Source organism: Microtus oregoni, unplaced genomic scaffold (genome assembly GCF_018167655.1).
Source record: "Microtus oregoni isolate MIOR12 unplaced genomic scaffold, Mior012 000008F_ref0000371, whole genome shotgun sequence".
Lineage (NCBI taxonomy): Eukaryota > Metazoa > Chordata > Mammalia > Rodentia > Cricetidae > Microtus > Microtus oregoni.
In genome coordinates, this window is record NW_024543067.1 from 36,936,151 (window position 1) to 36,957,693 (window position 21,543).

The 21,543-nt window shown below is 41.3% G+C and overlaps 1 protein-coding gene across 8 annotated transcripts in view; it reads right to left on the reverse strand.

Annotated features, from left to right (window-relative positions):
* Positions 1-13,776, reverse strand: part of LOC121451448 (zinc finger protein 26) — a 30,274-nt gene extending 16,498 nt beyond the window's left edge. For 4 of the 8 annotated variants that reach the window (XM_041656909.1, XM_041656905.1, XM_041656906.1 and 1 more), the window contains exons 1-5: positions 13,565-13,629; positions 13,235-13,312; positions 2,480-2,615; positions 1,403-1,494; positions 704-812 (exon numbers count right to left, since the gene is read on the reverse strand). In XM_041656909.1, coding sequence (XP_041512843.1) covers positions 704-812; positions 1,403-1,494; positions 2,480-2,504 — 226 coding nt within the window. In that variant the 5' untranslated portion in view covers positions 2,505-2,615; positions 13,235-13,312; positions 13,565-13,629. Of the gene's footprint in view, positions 1-703; positions 813-947; positions 1,041-1,402; positions 1,495-2,479; positions 2,616-13,234; positions 13,313-13,564 lie in introns of those variants that run through there. The other 4 variants (XM_041656904.1, XM_041656903.1, XM_041656907.1 and 1 more) reach the window with 4 other exon arrangements.
* Between the last annotated feature and the right edge of the window lie 7,767 nt (positions 13,777-21,543).

Below are 21,543 nucleotides of genomic sequence, written 5' to 3' on the forward strand. Positions count from 1 at the left end.
AGCCAAATAAACCTTTTCCTCCCCAAGTTGCTTATTTACTGTTTTATTACAGCGACAAGACTAGTACACCAAATACTAAGAAGTTAGGAGCAATGGTACACAGCTGTAATCCCAGTCCCAGCACTCCTGCAGTAAGATGAGGGGCAGAAACAGGAGAACTAGCCAGAAGTGCGGTGGCAGAAATCACAAGGTGGAGCAGAGCACTGACTCCCTGTGAGCAGCCCTCTGATTTCCACAGGGGCACTGCTGGCACATGTGCACCTGCACTCACACAAAACAATAAATAAAAATAAACCTTTTGGTTTTGTTTTTCTAGACAGAGTTCCTCTGAGTAGTCTGGGTTGTCCTGAAACTCACTCTGTAGACCAAGGCTGGCCTCGAACTCACAGAGATCCACCTGACTCTGCCTCCTTAGGTGCTGGGATTAAAGGTACACATCCATCACCACCCTAAATCTTAAAGAAAAAAAATAGCTAGTGTGCTAGGCATGCAGCACAGTAATGAAGCACACAGACAGCATTTACAAGGCACTGAAGTTTGCTATGCATCCCCATAAAACTAATATCATATGTTTAAATATATTAGAAGAGAAACTGCTATCACTGTTATCAATGGATTTGACAAAGATCCTAAACACACTAAGTCCATGTGTCAGCTCCACATAAAGGAAGCATCTGTCATATGAGAAAAACTACCAGCTTACCTACAGAGGCCAGCTTTGTAGAGTCCCCCACTGCCACATCACTAGGTATGCTCTTCTGAATTGGGTCCTTTGTAGTCTGCTCCTCTTGAGTGAAATCCACAGCCTCACCCTGAAAGGTCAACAAATCCTTAACCACCCAAAAATGCCTGCTTCAACCAAGTTAATATCCCCACCAATCCTCTCAGGAGACTAGGGATGGGGAACCCAATGACCAGAGAGAGCTGCAAGTTCTCCCACTGCCTACCGTGGGGCTTCAGGGTCCTAGATAGGCTCCTCTGTATTCACACCTCACTCTGTCCGTTTACTCTAATCATGGAACCTTAATGACATGTTCCAAACGTTTTCACCTCACCACACACTGGCCTTTCTTATCTTCCTTCTTTCTTAATAATACTCCTGGACATACTGTATAAATGGGGTAAATATGAAAAACAAAGTCTTTGAGAAAAATGAAACTTTTGCTTTTTTATTATTTTTAATATACAATATATTATTATATATTAAAAAAATTTAAAAACACCTGGCATTTGGCATCACAAAAAACACTATACTAATACAATTACAGCAGTGTGAAAAAGTTCCTCTCCTATGATAATTAGCCCTTGTCAGGGGCATTATTCTCTTTGGTAATCCCTGGAGACAAACTGGTCTGCACGGAAAGATGTATACCTCCATATGCAATGAGGTTAGTCTTCATACCTTATTACAGTTTTTCAGGCAATCAACCAGTGTGCTTTCCCCCTCGGTTTCTTCTCCTTGGCTGCAGACTTGGGCCCCAGAAAGAGGACTTCCTGGAAAAAGATACAACAATCCAAAGCTGCCAAAAAGCCCACATTCAGAGAGAGTGAGAAGTGGGAAAGAGAATTAGAGAGGGAGAGGAAAGTCTAGAAGCATATGCAAAATAATTCATTTCACGTCCTTTCATTTCTGGATAATAACTCAAGAAAATCTTTTCTACCACTATTTCGTATTTCATAGGTGACTTTTCAAGGACATCAAAATTTCTCAGTGTATAAACTGATGGCCAAAAAGCCATAAATCTGTATAAATAGCATCTATCAATTCTGAAAAAAGCATTTGTACCTCTGTATGTAACTGTACAAAAGCTACCAAAATGTGAATGATGTTTACTTTGAGCAGTGTGGATAAAGGAAAATTTTGATTTTAATCACATTTTCTGCTGTAATTTTAAAAATAGTTTTACTCTATGAAATAACAGATTTTAAATGAGCTGATTTCCACTCCTCTCTCCCACTGCAAATGCTAACTATGAGGTATAAATACTAAATTCAGTAGTCTGCCAGTGGGGTCATTTCACAGCACATACTAACATATCACGGTGCATTCCTTGGATACATATAATTTTTGTTTACCATGCTTCAGTAAAGTTGAAAACAAGAAAAAAAAAGCCCACATTCACGGTGAGGATGGGAGTTCATCTGTTTGCAATTAATACATAACTCAGTTCACTCAGATAATTTGCAAATATAACCCTAGTAACCTACAATGCCACGGTAGCAATTATTACAGCAAGAAGATGCAATGGTGAACTGCCCTGCCCACCAAGAAAAATACATCAGTTTTGCTTTAAAGCCAAGGAAATGTAAGTTCTAAGAAATATAACTCTGAGTTTGCCTATAATGACAAAAATCAGTTATGGATTATGTAGTGTCTGTTCCCAAGCACACACTAGAGGGCCTACCTCAGCACTCCACAACATACTGGTAGACCTCTGGCTCTACAACAGATTCTCTCAAAAATAACAACAGGACTCACCACAGGACAAACTGGTAACGTCCATCCTTTGAGTCCAATGGTAAAATGTGTAATCAAATTCTTCTGTGACTCCAAGGACACGCCAGGGAAACTCAAGTATCAAAGTGGAAAATGATGATATTCATTTCTCTTTAATCTGCATCAATCAAAAAGCAACACTTAGCAGTCATCAAGCTCTCTACAGGTGAGACAATGAAAACCACTAAAAATGTATACCTTGTAATATGGCTTCATTAACAGCACTGGCACTGACTAAGGAATCGTATATATTTGTTGTATAAGAAAAAAGACGCTCCATGGGCTCATGTATTTGAACACTGGTCCTCAGCTGGCAGTCCTGTTTAGAAAGATTATGGAACCCGTAGGAGGTGGATCCTTGCTTGAGACTATACCTCACTCAGGGTGGCCTCAAGGCTTTATAAGACTCATCATCCTATTTCTATTCTCTCATCTGTGTGCTGATGAAAATGTGATCTATCTACTTCAGGCAGCCATGTCACACCTTCCCCACCTGGAGCACAAGATTACCAAACCGGTCCAGGTGGTGACCAGCAGCACCTAGAGATGCTAACTCTACAATGACGCCCTCAGTAATTAACCACGTGTTTCCTGGTAGATTGACTAGGAGAGTGTCCAGGTGAGGCTGTGGTGATGAGAAAGGATCAGGTGCTTTAAGTAGAGTTGGATCCACCTCAAAGGGCATTTTGCCAGTCCAAGTGGTGCCTAACAATTCCACAGAGCCAGAACAGTGAAATCAAACAGCCCGCTACTCCGGGACATGGCCAGCACCCCAGCTTTCTCAGGTTCCCCAAAGATGAACAACACCTCCCCATAAGCAGGAAGTAGCCACGAGAACACAGCAATCTCATCCCTGCCTCACCTGATACTCCTTTTAACTCCTCACCTTTTTATAATAAAAAGGGAGGAATCTTAGTATTCAGGCATCTGTATTGGCCTGCCCTTGGGGCCTGACAGGCAATGTCTTCAGCTGCAACCACAAAAGGCACCTCCTGTGCACATTCACTACATTCCCTTTTAAAAGGTGGGTCTTGCCCATCTCCCATCTCTCTCTCAATCTCTCTCTCTCTTTCTCTCTCTCTCTCTCTCTCTCTCTCCTCTGCCGGTCTTCTCCCCCTCCCCCCGCTGCCTCTCTCCTGCTGCTCTTGTCCCCAAAGACCAGACTCAACCCACCCGCACCCCCTTTTTCCCATTCCCTTTCCCCCAATAAAAAAAAAAAACCCTCCATGTGAATCCAGAGTATGGTGTGTTTCTCTCTCATGCTGGTTGTTTTTTTTTTTTTTTAATTACAACAGACCTGATGCCAGTTATGTGAATGAAAGCCTCTCTTTGTTAAAATTTATTAATGGTCAAACATGATTCTCTAAATGACCCAAAACATTTGGGACCTCATCTTTTATTTGGGCATTCACCAGATCTACCTTTTTCTGATCGGCCTTGGGTCCCAGCATACTGGGAGACAAGAAATCAGATGGGCCCAGCATTTGGAGGGAGACACCTGCAGGTTCTCAACGTTTAGACTGTGAGAAAAGTAGAATCAGAAAACCTCTGGAGGTGTAGGTAAGGATCCTGTTTGTCTGTAGCGCCCATTTTTGGCACTTGTAGAAAAGCTCGACACAGGGTTAATCCCTGAGCCAGGGGGTCCACTGGGACACCGCTGGCCTTTGTTGGAAAAGCCAAGATGAAAATCAACTGTTGGATGTATGAATGAAGGTAGCTACCAAGTGTTTATGTTATCTAGTCCTTCCCTCCCCCACCCCACTCCCGACTGTGGGGATGTTCATTTTAAGTTATTTGACAGATCTGTGTTTTTGTAATTTGTTACAAATGTGGAAGCCAAGAGTCAGGTTTGTTACAATTTGTTATCTCCTAATATTATGCCCTTGATCTCTCTCGAAGGGTATGTTCTAGATGAGGAAAGAGTGAGGGAGCAGGCCAGCTGTGGTGTGCACACATTCAGCATACACTCCTCGCTGGTTGGTACCCAGTGTCTCTCATCTCCCTCCTGCAGCATCCTGTCAAAAGCAAGGGCTCAAGAGTTTTTATATCTAAGCCCTCTTTCTTCTCAACTTACTCTTGTACCTCCCCTTGGCCACTGGGTTCAGTTTTACAGGAATTTAGGTGTCTTTTTGGTATAGATAATATTAAAATGTGTTTTATGCCTGTTCTACTTCAATGAAAAGCTGACTCTGGAGTTGGGATAGCTCCCCCTCCTCCAGACCCAAGCATATGTGTTTAAAGGTTTGTTCCAAAATCTCTGTTCCCTGCTAGACAGGCCACAGACTGCATGACAGAGAAAAGAGGGCAAACCACGACAAAAGAATAGACTATTCCCAATGGTGACTGTTGCTACTCATTTCATAGTCTTTTTGGTTTTAACCCTAAGACTTTTGCTACAGCATGACTCTTATCTCAAGATTTGTAAGACTATTATGTAAACTTTCTGTACCTCAAGGTTTGTAAGTTTATTTACGCAATAAACTTACTAAACTGGTTAAAGATTTGTAAAATCAGGGGCTGAAGAGATGGCTCAGTGGTTAAGAGCATCGACAGCTCTTTCAGAGGCCCCGAGTTCAATTCCCAGCACCCACATGGTAGTTTAATGTGGGGAATCTTTCAGCCAATAGCCTTCAAGAGACCACACCCATGGCTTACAACCCATCTCTAGTGGGATCTGGTGCCCTCTTCTGGCATGCAGGCAAACATGAACATAGAGTATTATATACATAAAATAAATCTTTAAAAAAATAAAATGTAATCATTTTTATTTCTCCATCAAGACAACATAAATGAGGTTTAGTTTACAGTGTTTAATAACTCATTGCCCCCCCTTTTCTAAATGGCTAAATAACATGTCTTCTGGTTGTCAGTGAAGAAAACATGTTTTTGCGAACTAGAGAAAACATATTTTGTGAACTAGTTGTGACCCCACCCTGCCTGCTGACTAAAACGTTAGGTGTTTTCCAACAGCCTGCAGGTGCTTCCCTGTCCTTCACCTGACCCAGGCAACCGCCCATCCCGCCTTTGACATAACCAATCATAGTAAATGCCCTTAAAATGAGCCAATCCCTGCAGCTGACAAACAACCCACTGTACCCCCCCCCCCCCGGAATATGGTTTTTTTTTTTTTTTAAGCCTTTAAAAGTAGCCTGTAATAGCTAGTTAGGGCTTCTCTCCCTCGCCTGGCTGAGGAGCCCGTTTGCGCAAATGAGAATAAAATTCCTCTTGCTTTTGCATCAACTGGACTGGTGAGTGGTTCCATGGGGTGACCCTCCTGAGGAGTTAGCATCCCAGAGTTGGGGTCTAACAGTCAGTTTTATCTCAAAATAATGTCAATGGGTTAAACCAAAATGTTTGTCCTTGAATGTTCTCAAAATTCATTGGGCTTGCAAGAATCAGTGATGGGATATATACAGAGTCTTCTAGTAATTTTGCCAAAGGGCTATGATCAGACATATATACCTGAGCTAACAGAATACACCAGTTCAGAACCCAGAGGACTAGGCCTGAGAAATCCATTTAAAAGGGCCATGTCAGCAAGTGCTGCCAGAAGCAGAACCAAGAAGGAAAGCTCCAGAAAGCTGTCTTAAAAAGAACAAAGAAAAATTCAGTCCAGATTTTCTGGCTTAGGGTAACTTGCCTTTGGCTAGGTTTTGATGCCAACCTGATGGTCACTATCAGGAAGCAGCATCCCTACTTGGATCTTCTGACTTAAAATATGACTTTTAAAAGAACAGCCAAGGTTTGATGTCATCAGATAAGATCTGACCAGCGTTATGGAGAGCTTATGATGGCAGGCAGCAGGATTATTCGAGATAAAGAACAGAGGCTCAAGAAACAGTAGAACTAGGATGGAAAGGAATAAAAGAAAAATGTAAATATGGGGACGGAGATGAGAAGCTAAGGAGTTGGGACCACAGCTATGAGATATTCCTATCTTATGATATACGAAGGCAATAACCTGAGCAGTTTAGTAAGAGCCTATGGAATACCTCTCCTTACCTAAGGTCTATTCCGGCTAACAGAAACTGCCTTGAAATGTGTATCTGGTCTCTTTATCTGACTGCTGGATATGGGGACCTCAATGAACAGCATCAAGTCTATCACAATTCATTATGAGAATCATTTATTTTCAGGTTTAGGACACAAAGATTTATCAAACTGAGAACCCTATGCTACATTTTATACAAGATTTAATTCTTGAAGGCCTTATACAGTCTTTGAATCATATTCATTTTAGTGCTGGGACAAAAACCAGGGACAAAAACCATGGATGCCAGGCAAGCCCTGACCCATATACCCTGCCTCATTAGTAACTACTCTGACTGAGATCCAAATTTCCAAATGCAAAGTCAAATTTAAATAGTAGGAACAAATTTTAATTCATTATTTTAATAATGAATTTAACATTTTAATTATTTTATAATGAATTTACTATTTTAATTCATATCTTCTGTATGATGGCATATGTGGGGAATATTTTAGGGCAATGAGTACTGATACTGTAAGAAGTCAAAGCAGGGACCTATTAAACCTTTTCCCCTTCATGTTTACTATGTAGTCACTTGCTCTTTACCTTATTGTAGAAAATCTCAACATACACTACATCCTCCTAACCACTATGTAACCTAAAGGCCAATAGTGCACACTAGTAAACTCAGCACTGGTGTGTGGGGTAGGATCTTAAGTGTTCACAGTCATAAGGCTGGGAAGATGGCTTAGTGGTTAATGAGCACTTGCTGCTCCTGCAGAAACTAAGGTTTGGTTCCCAGCATGCACATGGTAGAGTACAATTATCTGTCAGTTTCAGCTCTAGGATACTGATTCAACACTGGCTCTGAGGGCAACATGATGTGGGAGTGTCATATATCAATCTGTTGATTTCATTGGTTAAGCAATAAAGAAACTGCTTGGCCCTGATAGGTTAAACATAGGTGGGAGGAGTAAACAGAACAGAATGCTGGGAGGAAGAGGAAGTGAGCTCAGAGAGACGCCATGCTCTCCTCTCCTGGGCAGATGCGATAGCTCTGCGCTCTGAGGCAGACACGCGATGAAGCTCCGACCCAGGATGGACGTAGGCTAGAATCTTCCTGGTAAGCGCACCTAGCAGTGCTACACAGATGATTAGAAATGGGCTAAATTAATATGTGAGAATTAGCCTAGAAGAGGCTAGATAGAAATGGGCCAAGCAGTGTTTAAATGAATACAGTTTGTGTGTTGTTATTTCAGAGCATAAGCTAGCCAGGCGGCCGGGGGTGCTGGGGACACAGCCCCGCCGCTCCTATTACTACAGCAACAGGCACACATATACATGCAAACAAAAAACTCATAAAATACTTATTTTACAAGTTCAAGAACAGCCTAGTCTATACAAAACCCTGTCTCAAGAGGAAGAAAAAAAATGAAAAAAAATATTAAAGCAATCCTAATTCTCAATTCACAACCCCCACAAGAAAGTCTGAAATTCAAAATGCCCATAGACCTTAATAAAGACCTCGTCTCAAAAGTCCTCACTCTATACTTTGCTGCTGAACAGATTTTCCATGGGCCCTTAAAAGCAACTTTAATCTCTGACTAATATATAAAACACTTTACCCATCTCACAGATGTTGTTGTACCTCAACTGACCAGATTATCCGGTGAAATTCTCCTGTCTCAGGTTGGACTAGAATTCACAGCCTTCAAAATCCAAAGAGCCTACTCATTACAACAGAGGAAAATACAACCTGGTGCCAAGACCCTGCATAAATCCCACGAAGCATAACAAAATGTATCTATGCTGCCCTTCGCTGTGGGATAATGCTCTTGTACACTGTAAAGATTTGTCACTCGTACTGGTTTAATAAAATGCTGATTGGCCAGTAGCCAGGCAGGAAGTATAGGTGGAGCAAACAGACTAGGAGAATTCTAGGAGGAGAAAAGGCAGAGCCACAGTCATCATCCAGAAGCAGAAGACAAGAACACCTTACTGAGAAAAGGTACTAAGCCACATGGCTAAACATAGGTAAGAATTATGGGCTAATTTAAGTTGAAAGTGTAATTAGTAATAAGCCTGCAATAATAGGCCAAACGGTTTATAATTAATATAACCTCTGTGTGTTTATTTGGGACTGAATGGCTGCAGGATTGGGAGGGACAGAAACTTCCATCTACAACCCTTGGCTTCCCCAATGTTCCTTCCACAAGGTTAACTAACACCAGGGGATTCTATGGCTTCCTGGATTACATCTGAGCTATGCTGCTGTGCACTGCTGCCTGTACTCAGCTGACCGACTCTGAAACTCCCCCTTCCTAAACAGAAAGGGCGTTCAACTTTTTGACATGGCAACACAACATTGCCACTACAAAGTTCACACTTGGGACTCATGCAACTGAGTTACAAAAATGAAGATCTCATGTTTTAAGTTTATAATTTTATTTTGGGAAACATAGCTACTTCCAAGGCACAGACTGAACACTGGCACTGCCAGTTCAAAGGGCAAACCTACTACCACTCCCCAGTCCTAGTTAGAGCAAAATTGGTTACATTCATTGGGTCTTGCTTAAGCTGACTGATTTGCTGGTGACAAAGCAGGGGTAAAAGAGATATGGGGTAGATAGAGTGAGCAACCCTGAAGAAACTGCTAAGTGAATCAGAGACCAGAGGGAGAACTGCCTAGTCAATCTCTCTGGTGAACAGAGAGATTACACCACCTCATTAGCAATGGTGCCCTGGGGTCTGCTATCCCCTACAACTGCTACCTTTCCTTCCATATACTTCTCTACAAACCCCAGCCCTGAGTGAGGTCTACAAATGAAGCAACAGAAATCAGTAGATGCTGCAGCATTTGTCAAGGACATCCTTGTTTTCTTTGTAGGGTTGGAGGTGGAGCCCAAGACCTTCTACACACTAAGCAAATGCTCTACCAATAGGCTCAATGTCTAGCCCCTTGTGGGGCCATATAGACTACCAGGACCTTATCAGGTAGAAAATTAAATCAAAAAGACACTTTAGCCACCTACTGATTGAAGTCATTCTAAAGATTTTACATCAAAAGAAAATCTGAAATATCTTTAAAATAGTATAAATAAATAAATTGATTTAATTTTGATGTACGTTATCCCAGAAAGGGACAAGAACCTAAAAGCACCAGCCCTTTGTTACCATCCTCCCCACCCACACACAGCCCCACCCCACCACCAAGATTTCATCTTTAGCAAGGCATAGTAGTACATGCCTTTAATCCTAGAACTTGGGAGGAAGAAGACAGATCTCTAAGTTTGAGGCCAACCTGGTCTACACAGAGAATTCCAGGGCAGCCAGGGATACACAGTTAAGACCTGTCTCAAAAAAATATATATATACGTGCCACACCAGGCGGTGGCACATGCCTTTAATCCCAACACTCAGGAGGTAGAGACAAAGCTCTGTAATTCAAGGCCAGCCTGGTCTACAGAGAGTTCCAGGTCAGCTAAGATTGTTATACAGAGAAACACTGTCTTGAAATATCAAAAATTAAATAACCCTAACCATAGTAAATAAATAAATACACACACACACACAAACAGGAGTGCATACAAGGGCACACACACAGACATAAACAGGATTTTTATCTTTAAAAAATGTGACTTAAAAGAAAAGCAGCTCTAAGTTTTGAGAAACTATTAGACATATACCATGGTAATAGATACCTACCCCTCTCCCCCCCTCCAAAACACACACACACACACACACACACACACACACTAAACAGGTCAACAGGCCTGGGTATGGAGACCCAGGAAGCAAAAGACAGGTGGATCACTGTGATTACAAGGGCAATCTGGTGTAGTAGTGAGTCTTAGGCCAATCACTGCTACATAGAGAAACCCTGTCTCAGTAATATTAGTAATGATAAAAAAGGTTAAGGATATTTCAGTCAGCTGACCAAAAGTGAGTTCTGAAGCCACATGGAAATGTTTTTTTACATTGCTATTTTTAACCCAGAAACAATTTATCAAAATTAAAATACTTTTAAATGTACACAAAATTGCAAAATAACATGCCTTTTTCACTGGAGACATTTGATGTAAGATAGTATAAAAATGTTTGTTCAATCCCTTTTGTCCTATTTTTAAAGTCACCATATTGAATGATACATCATGAAACTGATGGTTATGTATCTGGGGAACTTCCCAAAGGAGCTCTCTTCCACTGGTACATATACTTTGTCTCATGTGGGAGTCTCTTCTTTTGTTGACTGGGTAGAACAGCAATCTGTACCATGAATGCTTAAGTTGGTTTATTATAACTGTCAGTTAAAGGAATGTGAACCCAGCCACTGAAGTTGTCAAATTTCTTTAAAGTTGTAAAAATCATTTCCTACTTGACTGAGATTTTACTTGAAGTGTAGCTTTCAACAGATTTGTGGTCTGCATTAGAACACACATCTTCACTGTTATTTTCCTGAATTCGATGTTCACTAAATGAGGTTGATAGCCATCGGATTACCAGTTAAGTTTCTAGATTGTCATCTTGCCAATTCACTCCAAACCTAGCTTACTGTCCTTCCCACTAATTCGGATCAATACCAGGACAAGGTAATGTCTTGTTCAGTGTGGGCTTTGATTGTTAGTTTGTTTTTGTTTTCTGAGAAGTGTTTCTCTGTGTAGCTCTGTCTATTCTGGAACTCACTTTGTAGATCAGGCTGGCCTCAAACTCAGAGATCTGCTTGCCTTTGCCTCCAGAGTGTGCTGGGATTAAAGACATGCACCACCACGCTTGGCCAGCGAGGACATTTTTAAATTATTCTGGGCTACCAAAAGTCTGGTTCTCAGGGCCTATAGCAGATCTGCCCACTCCCAGTGTGACTCAGTGAATCTAGGCTTCATCGGCTGTACATTAGCATTTTTGTTTCCACTAATCATACTTTGACAAATTTTCTTGCTGGGAACATCTCATTCTGTTGTCACAGTTAGCCCAGATCTCACAGGCTCAAGCAATCTCTTCCTCAGTCTCAGCAGGTAGGACTAAGCCATCAACTCTCATCAGCTAAGTTACTGCTGCAACTTTAATAGGATAAAGCCAAAGGAGGTAGACCGTAAAATTCAAATAGATTAACAAATGGTTGTCTTACTATGGTTGAGCTTAGTACACAGAAAGAGATCACATTAAAGCAAATATACCAACAAATATTATGTTTCTCTAATGAAATCTAGATAAAAAAAATAATAATAAAAAGAAATTTAAAAAGGCCAGGCACAGTGGTCCATGCATGCTTGTAATCCAAACACTAGAGAGGCTGAAGCAGGACTGCACTGGGTTACACTGAGAGTGTCGGGCTAGCCTGGACTACAGACCTAGTGTCAAAATGAGTAAATAAAATAATAATCATAATGGAACTGGAGAGATGGCTCAGAAATTAAGAGTACTGGCTGCTCTTTCAAAGGGCCAGGATTCAGTTCCCAGCACCAACCTGTAACTCCAGCTACAGGTGATCTGATATCCTCCACGGAAATTCCACTCACAGAGAGCACGGGTCTACACTCAGACAAAATACCCATACATATAAAAAGTGAAAGTTTGTTTAAAAATATAATAATATTTAATAAAGTAGAAGAGAAATGGCAGAGTGGTTAAGTGATGCTCTTGCAGAGGAACAGGTGTTTCTAGCAGCAACAGGTGGCTCACACCTACCTGTAAGTCCAGCTTCAGGTGATCAATAACTCAGCCTCTACAGAAAGGCACACACAGACACCTCTTCTTAAAGATTTCTTTCTTAAAGTTTTGCCTGCATATACATATGTGTACCACCTGAGTGGCCTCCAGGCCAAAAGAGGGTGTCCAATCCTCTGGAGCTGGAATTACAAATGGTTGTGAGCCACCTCATGGCTGCTGGGAACCAAACCCAGGTCATCTGCAAGACTAACAAGTGCTCTAAAACAGAGCCGTCTCTCCAGCCCCAATAAACTTTGTTTTTAAAGCAAAGCCTACATGAGGGACTATTTGACAAAAGAGAGGGTGGGAAGACACAAGAGATTGTAAGATCAAAATGCAGAGTGGAAATGTATAAACACATAATGAAACCTATTGTTTTCCTGCGGAGGTTTAAAAACCGGGCCAAAGGAGGAGACTAAAGTTAGAGCAAGATTTAACACAAAGATTCTAAGTGTTCCTGACACATGCTCCCCCACAGAGAAAATAATTAAGTTCGAATATACTACTTTAGAAAAATAAAGCCTCATCCACTCACTAATAGAGTTCCACTTATTCAATCATGTGTATGTACTAATGTGTACTACATGAGTGTAAGTGCCTGGTCTCCCCATCCCCTCATAACTGGAGTTACAGTGTTAGAAACCACTAATACGAGAGCTGGAAACCATATTCAGGTCCTCTGGAAACGCCGTGTGAGCTCTTAACAACCAAGCCATCTCTCCAGTCCCAAATTCCAGTGTTTTGTAAGCCAGTGCCACGCTGCCTGTTTTTCACTTGTGACCACTTTATAGTTGGGATGAAAAGAAGGGGAAGGGATGATTTGCGGTCTGCACACCCCGAGCATTTAAATTTTTCTCTTTTTGCCAAAATGGTGCATGGTAGATAAAAGCAACAACAAAACCGAACTCATGGAATGTATTTGTTTCCAAAACGGAAGGATGCTAAAATCTAATGCTGGCAGTGAGACGGGCTAGAAAGACAGTGGAAAGAGGATATGAGAGAGAAAAAAAGCCCCTCACCCAGAGATTTTTCCTGTCCATCAAATTCCACCCACTGCTCACCAGTAAGTGCCAAGATGGCCAGGTCCGTGGGGCGATGGGGAGCCAAGCCGGGCTCCAACTGCGGAAATCCTTTTCCTTCTGGAAAAGCAAAATTTTTATAAGATCACCTTAAAGGCGTTCGAGGCAGCAAGTCTATATTCGAACTATACACACACGGGGTGATCAACGCACACTTTAAGCGAGATGGCCCCCGGCCGGAGCCGGAGGACCGCTGGGCCCAAGCCTCTGAGGGGCGACCGGGCGAGACGCGCGGCCCGGGGACGAGCGGGGTCCCCACGAAGGCCATCACCAGGCCTGACTCCCCACCTCGGCCACCGCCCATCGCCTCACCCGTCTCACAAGAGCCCGTCCAGCCAGCCCGCCACCGGGGAGAAAAGAGAACGGACCGAGCTAAGCCACACCGGAAAAGACGGAGACGAGCTGCGGCTCACTTCCGCTTGCCGAGTCGGAATCCTTCCGGAATAGAAATTTCGGTTCCTGGGACTTGGGTTTGGTTGATCCCGAAGCGGAGGTTTAAAAACCGGGCCAAAGGAGGAGACTAAAGTTAGAGCAAGATTTCTGGGCGAGGGCAGCCTTTCCCGATGACCAAAACCATGGTGAAGTTAAAAACACAGCCCGGGAAGTACGGGGTCTCAGGAGGCTCACAAACCTTGCCTCCTCTTGGGTCCTGTTCTTCCCGTGTTGATAAACCAGATCTGTGAACCGGCGGCCTCTCGCCCCCACTCAACCACAACAGCCTTGAGTTTTTATATCTGGACACCCTGCTAAATTCTAACCGTTGGTGGTGAGACGGGCTAGAAAGACAGAGAAAATGAAGAGGACATGAAAAAGGAAGAAACCCCTCTCCCTGAGACTTCTTGATGAAAAAATTAAAATGTAAACACAAGTGATACAGCCAAAACTTGCTTACAGTGAAAAAGTGTGTTTTCGTAAAGACATCTCCAACTGATATGTTAAAGACAAATTTAAAAACAAAATATCAGAGCCGGGAATGGCAGTGCACCCCTGCAATCACAGCACCCAGGGGCAGAGGCAGGCAATCTCCCGGAGTTCGAGGTCAGCTTGCTCCATACAGCAAGTTCCAGGCTAGTCGGGGCTACATAATGAGAACCCATCTCAAAACAAAAATGAAAATAATTGCAACAAAGAAAATTTGCTTACTTCGAGCCAAAATGCCTACAAACTTGAATTTCGCTGTATTAGCACTCCTCTCAACCCTAAATGTGAACAATGCACCTCATAAAATCATTGAACAATTTCATTTGCAAATGGAAATTCATTAAGAATGAGTAAACCAGTCATATATTGTATTTAATTCTTTTTTTTTTTTTTTTTTTTTTTTTTTTTGGTTTTTCGAGACAGGGTTTCTCTGTGGTTTTGGAGCCTGTCCTGGAACTAGCTCTTGTAGACCAGGCTGTGTATTTAATTCTTAAATGATATTTAAATTTTAAGCTTTGCTTAATCTTTAAACCTTATTATAAATCACATCCTTTGCAAAATAGAACTGAGAAAGTCACAGATCATTCATATATGCACTGATATATCTATAAACATTGAAGACACATCTAAATGAGATCCCTTGTAAAAGCCCACACCTTTGTCTGGGGATTGTGTGCTGTCTTTTTCCTACAAAACTTTCTGTCCAAATGTTAGTTGTGAGGGACACATCTAAACTGCCGCTATCAGCAGTCTGTGGAGCTTCCTTAATTTTTAAAATTTTATTAAAATACAGTATTTCATCCCCCTCCCTCTTTTCTCTCCAACCCCTCTGAAGTCTTTTTAATTTTTTTTTTTTTTAGATGGTCTCACTATGTAGTCCTGGTTGGCCTGGAATTCTCTGTGTGACCAGGCTGGTCTGGAACACCCCTAGATTTCCTGCACTAAAGGTGTTTGGTCACATGTCCCAGTCCTCTTCTTTCAGTTTTTGTTGTTGTTGTTTTGTTTGTTGCCTCCTGGGGTCAAGGAAATGGGAGACCCACAGAAGACTCCAACATGGGCAGATTTGGACATAACAGGCTGTATTGCTGAACGATAAGGTCATCCATTTTTATATCACAGTAAGAAGTTAACACCAAACCTCCATAGTAGATTTGGTTTGTTTTGTTTTGATTTTGACACATTATTTTACATGATACACTTCCCGATCTTAAGGGGAAAGGAATTTTCACAGTCGTGTGCTCTCAACACAGTCAGAGGGAGCTGACACTGAAACAGCCAACTTGTGAAGTCCATGTGAATGTGTGGCCACCCAGGGACAACTTGGAAAAGTACAGATCTCATACAGTGCCCAAATGATAGATTGCCAGGTACTAGACAGGCTGCTGCCCACAGGCAGCTACAGTGGCTCAGAGCAAAGAGAAATCAGCCTTCTTGGGTGGGAGGTTGGAGACATGGGCTCTGTTGAGTCTTAATGCCTACTCATACTGCCTGGCATCTCCAGTCCTGTTTTTCTCTGAGTGAAGTATGCTTTCCCTTCTCAACACTCCTTGTCTGTTCTATGCTTCTGTTTCTGCCCCACTGAGTACTTGTTTTTGGTTTTCTTTCCAGTTACACTTAACATGGAAAGGGGAAGGGGAAGGAACCGGCTGATACATTCCTTCTCTGAGTTCTGTCAACTCCAACACCATAGTTTTTATAATTATTTATTTATATTTTATGTGCATTGGTGTCCTGCCTGCATGTATGTCTGTGTGGGAGTGTCAGATCTTAAAATTACAGTTGTGTGCTGCCATGTGGGTGATAAGAATTGAACTGTGGTCCTCTGGAAGTGATGTGGGAGTCCCCTCTGTGTGCTGTGATTACCATTAATGAATAAAGAAACTGCCTTGGCCTGTTGATAGGGCAGAACTTAGGTAGGTGGGGAGAACTAAACTGAATGATGGAAGAAAGAGGGCAGAGTGAGAGAGACGCTATGGAGCCTCCACTGGAGGCTGAAACTTTGCTGGTAGGCCACGACCTCATGGTGATATACAGATTAATAGAAATGGGTTAAATTAAGATGTAAGAGTTAGCCAATAAGAAGCTCGAGCTAATGGGCCAAGCAGGGATTCAAATAATATGAAACTAGGAGGCATTTTAGGGGTCTTTTAGATAGGCCTACTGGAGGGGTACCCTGCCATGCCTGGTGACCTCATTAGCCTGGAAAAAGCTAAATAAGTCTTTGCCTATATAATAATAGCAGTTAGAACAACTTCTTCTTGACAGGGTAAGTTTTTAACATTGTATGACAAAGAGTTGGGATTTGTAAGAAACAATTTTCTTATAAAAGTTAGTCAACCCAAAAGTGTTATTGGGGTTTCTGTCCTGCCCAGTTCCCACAATCGTTAAGTCCCGAAGAAATCACACAGAGGTCTATATTAGTTATAAACTGATTGACCCAGTAGCTCAGACTTCTTATTAACTCTTACAACTTATATTAGCCCATTACTCTTGTCTATGTTAGCTACGTGGCTTGGTACCTTTTTTGGTGAGGCAGTCACATCTTGCTTCTTCTGTAACAATGCAGACTAGGACTTCCTTCTTCCCAGAATTCCCTGTTCTCATTGACCCACCTATACTTCCTGCTTGGCTACTGGCCAATCAGCGTTTATTTAAAATATAATTAACAGAATACAGACCACTGTTTCACACCAAAAACTCGAATTTTCTCAATCTCCCCTTTCCTCTTTGCACTGATTAGCCAATTTTTTCATGTTGTGAAGTCCAGCTCCCAGCAATAGAAAGAGATACAGTCACCCCATGTCAGAGATAAAAACAGGCCATTTTGGCCAAGTGTGCACACTAGCCTAGTATGGGTTCTGGCACACCATTTTTGCAAAAAGAAACCATCTTGCTAAATTACTTTCACTTCATTCACATGTTACTTTGTGTAACTGATGTGGGAGTCCCCCCTGCATGCTGTGAATACCATTGGTTAATAAAGAAACTGCTTTGAGCCCATAGCAGAGCAGGGTAGAACAGAGCTAGGTGGGAAAAACTAATCTGAATGCTGGGAGAAAGAAGGACAGAGTCAGAGAGAAGCCATGGAACTGCCTCCTGAGACAGACACGCTGAAACTTTGCTGGTAGGCCACGACCTTGTGGTGATGTACAGATTAATGAAGATAGATTAAATTAGAATGTAAGAGTTAGCAAATAAGAAACTAGAGCTAGTGGGCCAAGCAGTGATTTAATTAATAGTTTCTGTGCAGTTATTTCGGTAGTTTGGGCAGCCGAGAACAAACAAGAGGCCTCCCTACTACATGTAACACTATAGCATGAATAATAAAAGCCCGGAGACAGATATTGGGGTTCAACCTGCAGATCAGAAAAGCAAAGTATCCAGTCACTGGTTGTTTTAACTATAACTATCTAATCTTCAACCCCCTCAGAGATCCAAGAAGGAAATAATATTAACTGTGTAACCAGAAAGTTTAAGTAAGCAACTTCCAAAAAATGTGAGAAACGTCAGAAACAGTAGGCTGCCTGGATAGTCACTCAGTTTCTCTTAAACACTGGGGCTTCCATCTTTGGCCTACAGGCCTAGCATATCCAACAGACTTCTCTGTGAAGCAGGATATTCTGAAGGGTTGCCCCTCCTTGTCTCGACAATGTTTGGCAGTCACTTTGTTACTGCTTGTCCAATTAGGACAGCATACTGTCAGCAGTTCAGGCAAAGGGCATTTTCCTTCCCAGTGGCTTGCTTTTGCTACAAAGAAAGTAAACTCCATTACCGAAAACAAAATAAGAAAGTAAACTCCATGTGGAGTATCTTCAATGCCCATTATCTTCTCTGAAGTGGAGTGGTACTGCCAGGAGCAGACATGTCTCATTGTCATAACATTGTCATAAAAAAGAGCTTATGTTATTAAAACATCTTAAATGCCATATTCTGTAAATCTCTGAAGTATTTGTATAGGGGAAAGTGTTACAACTGTGGAATTGCAGAGATATCCTGACTTTTGAGAAGCCAGGCTATACTTAGAGCCACACTAGGACAGCTCTGCAGGCATGCAGCCGCAAAAGAACAGCTCTGGAGGGGTAGAGCCGCAATGGAACAGCTCTGGAGACTGGAGCCACAATAGGCTAGCTCAGCCCAGGAGAAAAAGTATCCTGACTATCAGAAAGCCAGGCTACCTGGAGCTGGGGTGCAGTGGGGGATGGTCTTTCTGCAGGATATAGCAATCCTGCTCTTCTCCTAGCAAGCCACTACAGCTGAGTTCTGCTCTATTCCCTCAAGGGAACATCCTTGCAGAGCTATCTGCTTCTTCTCCAGGTCCAAGATGTTACTTCCTTTGCTAGAACTCTGCTAAAGGGAAAACCCCTGCAGAAATGAAGCAATCTTGTCTGGTTCCTGCAAAAAGTTTTTAATTTTTCTACTCAGACTTGCTCAGCCCCACTTAAGGAGCTTCCTATTCTGCTCTGCCTTGCTCAGGCCCCCTGAGGGAGCATCTCAGCAAGGTTTTTCGGCTCAGTCCCCTAAGGGATGTCCCAGCCTGGTTCTTCTATTCTGCACCCGTGAATGAAGATCGTCACCCAAGACTCTTTTGAGAAAGATTTATTTAGGAAGGAGGAGTCCAGGAGAGTGGCTGCATCTGCCAAGGAGGGATAAAGAGCAGCCATTAACTGAACAGGCAGAGAGGCTTATATAGGACTTTTTAGGGGCAAAGTTTTACTAGGGAGAAGAGGGATTGGTTAGTTTAGTTGGTCATGGGCAGAGATGGCTCAGACTTAATGACCAAACTGTGTTTCTTTCATTAGTCCTTTTTAGCTTTTTTACTTTAATCTTAAGACCAGAGCATATTTCTTTCACTGGCTCTGATTCTAGGATCAGAGTGTGTTTCTTTGACACTAGTTTCAGAGTCAAGGCTTGTTTCTTTGATCCTGCGTTCAAGGATAAAGATGTTTCATTCCCAGACCTCAGATACAGTGTGTGTTTCTTTCACTGGCTCTGAGTTTGGAGTCAGGGTGCTAAGTGATTTGTTGGTTTCCTACTCCTGTTGTCCCTTTTACTCTACAGTTTGAAGATGACCTGTCTGTTTAGAATATAACTCTGCTTGAAAACATACCTAATGTGACTACAAATTCAATTGTAATAGGTGACTAATTACTAACCTGCATTTCCTTATTATCCTAAACAGCTAATAATAACTTTCATTAACTAGAAGTTTGCGTTACAATATAAAATGAGCTGTATAAGTACAACAGCTTGAACAAGATTAGAAATGTGTGTACAGTATGTTTTAACAAAATTAATCTCAAATTGTATCAATATACAAAATTTGTATACAATACACAAAAGTCCAATCCAATGTAAAACATTTAAAATTAGTAGTTGTTTTTTAAAAGTAGACTGAATAATGTTTTTATTTTATCATATCTATATTCTCCCTTTTTTCTTTTCAGATTAGATTCAATAATCTACCCTTTTACCCTTTTATCTTATCATAGCTATATCCCCCTTTTATTTTTTTTAAGATTTATTTATTTATTATGTATACAACATTCCTTCCATGTATGCTCACATGCCAGAAGAGGGCACCAGATCTCATTATAGATGGCTGTGAGCCACCATGTGGTTGCTGGGAATTGAACTCAGGACCTTTGGAAGAGCAGTCAGTGCTCTTAACCTCTGAGCCATCTCTCCAGCCCCCCCCCACCTTTATTTTTTTGAAACAAGAACTTTGAATCTGATTTCCTTTGTGCAGCTTTTTCCTGACCATTACCAATAACTACTTGTAACCAATCCCCCTAAATAATGAAAAATGTCTATAACCCAATGAAAGACAAAAACCACCCACTCCATCTCTTGGGAATGTGGGTATTGTGTTCTTAAGTTTACTTCCTGCTGTCTGGGGGAAACAGCATCTTTAGGGAATCCTGAGAAGAAAAATTTGGGTTAATTGTCAAGTCCTGGGGGAGGTAGCTGTATCATTTGTTGTCCAGGCTCTGTGAAATGGGAAAGTGCAGGTCTTGTCTCAAGTCCTGCCTAGAGTAGTCTGTGATGCTGGACCACCTCACCTAGTCACCTTGAAGTTGTTCTGAGCATTTTGTAGTTCAATAGCTGATCTTTAGGTGGTGTTTTTCAGTTTAGTGGTGCTATTATAGTCTTGGAAGAATCGTTGCTGGGGACTTTTGGAGACTTCAAATGTAGCTGTTAGGCATGTTAATGGTTCACTGCCGAAACTGATAGAGACTCAAACCCAAAGTCATGTAGAAAAAAGATGAAATCTTTTTCTAGAATTAGTTAGTACTCTGTATGACCATTAATATGACAAAAAGTTTAATATATATATATATTAATTTTATAAATCTTATACCTTAACAAAAAACTGTTAAAGAGTCAGTATAAAACCAAAGAATTATGAGATTGGCAACAATAAAATAGTCCTTAAATTTTTGTTTTTCTTCTGTCCCATATCAGGTAGCTCTTCTGATATGACACAGAGATTTTGAATTTCACTTTAATAAGCATACTTCGGTTTAGAGAAGGAAAGAATCACACTCCAACTTCAAAGCCAGCATTAATCTTTATATGGACTGGGGATACAAAAAGATCAATTGCATTATATGTCTACAGAGAACAGCCAAAATAAACATTTGGAAAGATTTATGAAATTGTGTCCTGTTGGTAATGTGATACACCAATAGGCCAATTTACTTTTTTTTGGTGGACATTTTTTCCTGGATGATTTGAACTTTTTTTTTCAGATGTCACATTTATCCAGTAGTCTTCAGATTCTTTAGCTGGATGTCTTTGTTCTCCTGAAAAGACAAAACAAAACAAACAAAATCCTTTCCCAACTCTAACTTTGGCAAGTTATATCAGATCAAATAAAAAGCATTTGTTATTTTTATAAGTTAGTTTGGATTAAATGGCCATGCTGTTTGATGAACTATCATCTCTTCTAATTAAGAGGTGTCTCTTGTTCAAATCAAAACTTTATCATGTTTTTATAATTTACTTATTATTATTTTATGTGCATTGGTATTTTGCCTGCATAGATGTGTCAGTGAAGATATTGGATCCCCTGGAAGCAAAGTTACACACAGCTGTGAGCTGTCATGTAGGTGCTGGGAATTGAACCCAGGTCCTCTGGAAGAGCAGTCAATATTCTTTATCACTGAGCTATTTCTCTAGTCCATCTTTATCAATTTTAATAGTACTCATAGCTTCTATTCTCCTGTGGAAACGAAAGCAAAAATGTAACCCATGTCCTTGTTTCCATTCTGAGGTGAGTACTTTAAAGTATATCACCTGATTTAATTCTATAGTTCTTCTACTATCTGATGACTCTCCATGGTTGTTGTTTCTTTCTCATTATCATTTAG